General features: G+C 45.0%; 1 protein-coding gene across 1 annotated transcript; it reads right to left on the bottom strand.

The window, feature by feature from the left end:
* Positions 1 to 2,410: 2,410 nt before the first annotated feature.
* LOC120848491 lies at positions 2,411 to 3,280 on the bottom strand. Its single transcript, XM_040220475.1, has one exon. It carries the CDS (start codon positions 3,278 to 3,280, stop codon positions 2,411 to 2,413), a length of 870 nt encoding a protein of 289 aa, XP_040076409.1.
* Between the last annotated feature and the right edge of the window lie 4,269 nt (positions 3,281 to 7,549).

Genomic DNA, 7,549 nt, shown 5'->3' with positions numbered 1-7,549 from the left:
TCACTTCAATTTAAATTTTAGATTGAGAGTCCGATTGGGTCCGCTTCATAAATTTATTTAGTTTTTGAGCGAAACATAGTGACGAAACAGAGGACAGTTTCAGAATAGTTTCGTCTTACTGCAACAGCAGCCTGTAGGAACCCCCCCTCCCCCCCCCCCTTTCCCACCCCTGGTAACGTCGTCAGCTAAGTCATCAATCACGTGGTTGCTCCCAGCCTCCGCACCTGTGACTCCCTGCTGCGTAGAGTCCTGCCTATCCGCGGATATCCGCAGTAAACTTCCGGATTCGGATAGAAATGAATAAGATTTGACGGATTGCGGATTGGATACGGATGCCAGGGGATGCGGATCGGACGAGGATATCCGAGGGTTCGGAACCATTTTTGCCGAGGCCAACCATTAACGCGCTTAACCGCACACTGTATAGAGTGAATAAGTTCGTCTTACTATGAAGTGCATCATCGAATGTATTGCGGGGGCAAACTACTTTTTTGGATAAAAGGCGTCAGTCGGGCAAAATATCGCCCTTCACGTCAATAAACAACTGACTCTCACCAAAGATTGCTTTAGAACGTTGTACTCTAGTTCTACCTCGCCAAAAACGCCGTCCCTGGAAAACGTAAAGAATGCGGCAGCATCAGTCGTCCCGGGTAAGCGTGTTTTTGTTTGGCAGGGTAAAAGCGGAGACGTTTCTTGGGCAAAGAAAACCCAAAAAGTACAAGCCACAAAAAAGTAGATGAAGCCTTCAAGTGGCTTCTTCGCCTACAAGTAAACATTGAGGAGGCTGAATTCGATCCTCGGGAGAAGTGGAACTTTCGTCAGCACGAGTTTCGGGACTTCATCCTTGTGGACGTTCGTACATGCCATCCCAGCATCAAGTGCAGCAACAGAGATAAGCTTCTCATTTGTGGGTTCGCCTCTCCACTAAGAGAGGCGAACCAGTCTGAATGCGTCCGTGTTGACGAGATTCTGTTCCTTCTATACACAACAACCTCGACAAGTGAAATATTGCGTGTGTGTGCGTTTTCTTTTTCTTGACAGTTGAGGCTGAGTTGTTTTTAAGTATAGGGTTCCGAGCATGCAGTTGAGGGATCGCGTTTTAAACTGAAATCGATAGGAGGTGTTGCGTTATTGAATATTGTGATATTTGTTCAGTGGTGTACTCGCGCCTTATCACATACGCACGAGTGCTTTGCTGCGGTGAGCGAGCGCCTTTCCTCGCCCACTTTTTCTATTGCTTGACCTAAATAAAATGACAGATTGTTATCAGTCTGGTCTTGGTAATTTTTATGTTTATAAAATAGGCGTCTGCTTAAAGAAGGTTCTATAAAGCAAAAAAAAAATATTGAAATTTCTTTCTATTGGAGCTCATCTTCTGGAGAACGTGTAAGTCTCACGTACTCCCAAGTCGATCTCATAACTGCGACCATTTTTCCAGCGATGCGAAGTTTCTCTGGAAGTATGATCGCTTATTTTAGGAATACGATAAAACAGAATACAATAAAATTACTTTCACTGTATTCTGACACGAAACGTTCTTTGTGCAATGGTAAGCAGGAGATAGAATACCATATATATGTTTTTTTTTTGAAGTGTGCTTGGTTTTATTATGTAATATTAATGCCCGAATTAAGGATCCGATGCTTGTCTAAACTTTGCAGATGCGGTTCGCATGTGGATAAAAATTTTGCTGATGCTGATACAATTATTTAGGAAAATTGCGGATGGGGTTCGGATGCGGATACGAAGTCTGCGAGTGCGGATCATCGGACTGTTATCCCCGCAGGGCTGTAGTCATAACCACCAAAAAAACGGGTCTAGGACGTTTCGGTACCGGACAGTTCGGGACCGGACGTTTCGGTGCGGACATTTCGGTACGCGGTCGTTTCGGGACGCGGTCATTTCGGTACCGGACATTTCGGTACGTGGTTGTTTAGGTACCGGACATTTCGGTACCGAAAATTTCGGCGAACAGTGCATTGGGAAATTTTGGTTGTGAGAGCGCCAGAAGCTATTTTTTTTTCTTTTTTTCCAATTTAAATATTACTGGCCGATATACTTTATCTGCTCACATTCAAGATAAAAGATAACACTTTAACAAGTTTATCTATTTTCTTATAAATACATAATATCTAATGTTATTTACGCAATTTCTGATATAAACATCGAGGGCTGTGCTGGAGGGAAACGGGCGTGTTCTCTGCAAATGTGAGAACTTGCGTATTTGTCAGTTCTATTGTCTGTCATACATACATGTTACAAGCAGAAACTAACCAATTTAGAAAGTATTAGGCGTGCTATAATTTTATCCAAGATTAACGATCATTTTCAATGACGTGGAGAAACAAATGAAAGTCATTGGAGGCACACAGTTTTAATAACATGACCATCTCGAAAATGGTACAGTATGCTAAAACGAAACATTGTTAGCTACACCTTTCAGATAGCCGATGATGCCCGCTCTTGCAAAGCGCGCCGCAAGCGTCTGAAGCCGAGAAGCGGAGTCTCTATATTTTTTCGCCGATTTCTCTTGAACCCCCATGATGACACGCTCGAGGCGGTGCAGGTTCACGGCGTCTTCTTTCTGCAAGACGGCCAGGAACTTCCACAGGCTTGGCTGGTGACATTGAACGTGGGTCTGAAACCCTCGATGCCACGCTTCCACAGAGTTCGTTGTTTTTGCATCGCCACGGAGCACGGTTGCATGGTGGTTCCAGAGAGAGGCTGGAAACCTTGGATCCCTTCGGCCGCGGGCTGTCAGACGTCCCAGGAAAGTGTCCTCGAAGTAATCCAAGACCGGTAGCAACTCCGGAGGAAATCCTGGCATCGTCGATAACGCCTCGAAGGCATCAAAGACATCTCCTTCGGGTACGAGAGCAATTGCGGGGATCATGCGTGCTCTCAGGTTAAACGCGCCGTCGACCCGATACGACTCTTGAAGACCCTCGCTTTGCAACTTCCTGTACACGCATTGACACAAATGGAAGAAGCAGCCAAGAGCTTGACAAGACAGAAACACCCTCCTAAATGCGTTAATAGCTGCTTGTTCGAAGTACAGTAGAACGGTGGAAGGATCAGCAGCGGCACACTTGCTCTTTAGAACCGAGAGCAGCTTAGTGTATCCAGCTTCTGTTTTAGACCTCATCAAAACATACACTGCAGGGATGACCGCGCCGTTAACCTTGCAGTGAACTGTATACAGCTGGTAGAAGAGAGCAGGTGCAACTTTGAAGGTCCCATCTGCAAACCACTGCCGTGAAGAGCCTAGCAGCGCCAGCATGGCTGGGCTACAGAACACAATGAAGCGCTCTGCGTCAGTCGCACCGGAATCATGAAGAAGGAACGGTGCTCCATCCTTATTTACGGCGTATTCGTCTGGAATCACGACGTCCTGCAGGCGGGAGGGCAACGGATGAGGCCGTGTCTCGTGGGCCCGAAGTCTCCTTGAAACGAAAAGAGATAACAGTATACTAGTAAGGTATTGCCACTACTGTTGAATTAGGAGAGGTGTGTTTCATGGCTAGGAGGGTGGCATATTGTCCATCCTCTTCTTTCATGTTCTTCCCTTATTTATACTTTACCCCTACCAGCACGCTCTTCATTCCAAGCGAGCACTCCTGCTTTCCCTTATATCCGCCATCGTTTACATCCATGTGCAGTGATCAGCCAGCGAGGAAAGAGAAGGCGATTACGCCAACACGAGCCCAGGACCGCCCCGCCCCGACTTACAGGGAAGCTAAAGATGTTCTTGAAAAAAAAAACGATTTAGAAGTGAATTCTAGAGTATTTTTATCCCTTGAATCTGAATATCACGTTTGTTTTCCCCGAAGTTGCAATTAAACGCGAAAAAACACGAAAACTCTCTGACCACTCGTGACGTCATATGCAGACCTTTGGGTCGCCAAGCGCGTGTCGCTCGTGTGGACAGCGCGTGCTATTGCAAAGCTTCCCCAGCACTGACACCAGTCGTGACGTCTTTTTCTGACCTTTCTGAAAATAGCAAGAGTGCGCGTGCACACCTTTGATAGGCGCTGAAGATGCGTGATGGCGGAGATTCTGAAAACTCTGAATATGACGTAACGCTCCGGGAAGGAGGGGCTTCAACGGTACTTTAAAACATTTTCTGCAGCCCCCGTGCACCAAATTGAAAAATAATTTTGATATTCGTGATTCCGGAGGCTAAATGAAGGCAAATTATGTTTTTCTTTTGTTTTTTGTTTTTTTTTAGATACAGAACCGCTTCCGTTTCCCTTTAAGATGATTTCGCTTCTCAGTTATAAATTGTTCTGTACATAATATAGATTTCTAGTAAATCGTTCTCATGACTCCGATAACGATACCCGATACTCCGCCACCGCCTCCCTTGCGCATGCATAGTATCGTTATCGGGGCTATCGGAGGTTTTGAAACGATCTACTAAAACTCTTTAATGTAATTAAAACGCTGTATAGAGGAACGTCCTCTACGAGTGGCATTCAAAACGCCGAAAATCAAAATGCCGAATTATCGGAATGCCGAAATTTAAAACACCGAAGATTCAAAAAGCCGAAAATACCAAAAATTCGAAAAACCAAAAAGTCAAAACATCGAAGTTTCAAGATGCCGAAACATCACCTAGTTATAAAGAAAGATAAAGTTTCTTGGCACGATAAATTTTCTTGGCAATGTAATCAAAGTTAGGGGAGAAGTTCCGCCGGCCAATGTGCGCTCATTCGCCCTCTTTTCTAATAGCCCTGAAAGGTCCCAAAGTGTAGCTTCCCTTCGCATGGTTCAAGTCTTCAAAAAAAGGAAAAATGTATTACTGCATATCTCGTTGCATAGCAGAGCGATTCCGTGTTTATTGCATTTTAGACAGATAAGTTGTGTGCAATTCCTTAAAGAAAGCTTAGAACGTTGACATCGTCCCGGTTGCCCAGAGCAGCTGCCAAATGATTTTCGCGCAACTTTTGCTTCTGGCTTTGTGAGCGGCGGGGTTGGCCTCTGATCGCTCTATCGATAAAATGATTACTGCCGCACATTGCTGCTGCTCTTGTACTCTGAACACTGGGCATCACTGCTTTTTTTTTTTTTTGCTGGCTAATGAGAGCTGTTTTGTTCTACTGATACGCCTACCTTTACGAGAGATAGAAGAATACAAAATTTTACATCAGTTTGATATACTGATACTCGTGTCTTTGCAGAACGAGTTAAACAGGCTCGTGTCACATGGGTTTCGTCGTTATGTATTTTCGAGATTTTGACTATTCGGCATTTAAATTTTTCGGCATTTCAATCCTTCGGTGTACTGACGTTCGGCCTTTTCCTAATTCGGTCTCTTGATTTTCGGCGTTTTGATAGGGACCCGTTTTCTACACATGCATAAAAACAATAATCGTGCAAGACATTCACTTCTACATAGAACTACAAATAATGAGTTGATTATCGAAGATAATTAACTGCTCCAACTCACCTCAGACTTCTTTTCATGGTTGCTTGGGAGGGCAGGTAGCACCGTGACTCCGCAGACGTTGCTTCCACGAAATTGCCGACGATGCACTGGTTAGTTTCTTCCGTCTGTTGGGACCTTTCCTTCATGGCGGCGTAAGCAAATTTCGCCTCTTGTTCGAGCAGCGATGGCCCGTGTGTATGGTCGTTCACCGTTTTGACCACGTCTCCGTTGATGGTGTGGGCTCGGGCCTTACATTCGAGCTTTCGACTACACTGCCAGTAGATCTGCAAGGTCGTCATGCAATGCATTAGTATCCGCTTGCAGGAGCCATATACATGGAAGGTCTTAATATTGTCACGAATGAAGTTGACGGGAAGCCGAAAAGTGAACTGAAGGATAAAGGTTGAATTGGCGAACTTGTGCCAAACAAAAATAAGTAACGAAAGAGCGTCGAGGCAGCAGAAAATCGGGCGGCGATTCCGCGGCACTACAGAGCGCTAGCGAGACTGACTCCACAAGGTCGCGGGTAGCTGCTTATCTACCGTGCGTCACTATCTCGAAAGTTTGGCAAAGAAGGCTCGAGCGTCGCGCGCTCGGGGCGAGGATGAACTGGTACTTTCGAGAATAACAAAGCCGAGGGAAAGTTACTTCTGGTGCGAGAATGAACAGGAATCTTCTAGGAGACCGTGACCAAGTGTTGCTTTCTGCGCTCTGCGGGTGGCAATATAGATGTAAATTAAATATTTCTTTCGTGGCAAATTTTGTATTTGCATATGTCTTAATAAAGTAAGAAGTTTGCATCGTGAAATCTAGATGAGACGACTCTTTCTAATAGCGGGTACTTGGCAGTGTAAGCCGACATAGAAAAGTTTGTGTTTGAATATCAACGTTCACTGATAGCTACAGAAGTCATACTTAAGTGGGTAGCATTTAAATGCAAGTCATAGAGCATGTATTTTTTTACGAAATATAAGACCGCACATACCTTGTCGCCGTTCTCTCGTTGCTTGTCGTATTCGAACCCATCGAATAAAAGCTTGAGTCCTCCTCGTTTGCTCGGTAAAAAGGAAGCCATCGCCGAAGATCTAGCCCCGATGCGCGAAAACAGGCAATGACGGACAGGAAAACTAACCCCCTTATATACATGGCTTGCACCGACTTCACATCGCATACTTTTCACCACCATGTAAGAGGAGGAAAGGGAAGCTGCTTTTGTAAAAATCTTGAGTAACGGGTTAATCTTCTATAATCTTCTAGGGGAGAATAGCGACGTCTGTGCAAATCCGGGACGCACAAAAGAGGATCCTATTAAGAAGGGATCTCCTTCCTTTCTACTCTGGTGGTCATCAAAAAGTTTTTTGAATGACATCACTTCATTGAAGCCATGTATAACCAGAGGCTAGACAAAACGTCGCAAGTACGAATTAAAAAAAAAAAAAGAAGGCGCACTTCTTGTTTTTGGTGTATGCATGACGGGGATATATAGGTCAGCAGGGCAGGTCAAGGTCAGCGGCGCATTCAACTGAAATGACTGGTACCGAAAAGACCGGTACTGATATTACTACGTACCGAAATGACCACGTACCGAAACGACCGTGTACCGAAACGACCGTGTACCGAAACGACCGCGTACCAAAACGTCCGCACCGAATCGTCCGGTACCGAAATGTCCGGTACCGAAACGTCCGGTTCCCCAAAAAAACATCGATCAAAAATGTATAAAAAATGACCACAGCCAAGCAGTGCGGAGGTCCTGATTAAGATAGACCAACGGATGAACCGCTAAAGGGCGAACACTTCGGATACGCCTTATGATGTCTCGTGCCCTGTAATCTTACATTTTCTAGCTAAGCTGTAATGGGGTGGATATAAATTATGACGCAAAACACAAAACAAATCTAAAAACGCTAATTTCCTGCCGCTGTGTCCGGCTCTGTTTTTTTCTTCTTTTTTTTCTTAAGCATTCTTTTTTGGGGGCTGCCTTCTTTCGGGAAGACAATCTCTGATGCCTTTTTTCCTGCTGCTGTTATTGTAGCAGCCTGTCACGCAACAGGTGAAGCAACCCATTGAATACCAGAGCAATCACCCGATTAAAAGTCTCGTGCTAACCCGAAAATTTCC

The sequence above is a fragment of the Ixodes scapularis genome, unplaced genomic scaffold, assembly GCF_016920785.2.
Source record: "Ixodes scapularis isolate PalLabHiFi unplaced genomic scaffold, ASM1692078v2 PGA_scaffold6__148_contigs__length_123643588, whole genome shotgun sequence".
Classification (NCBI taxonomy): domain Eukaryota; kingdom Metazoa; phylum Arthropoda; class Arachnida; order Ixodida; family Ixodidae; genus Ixodes; species Ixodes scapularis.
This window is presented reverse-complemented; position numbering and strand designations above follow the sequence as displayed.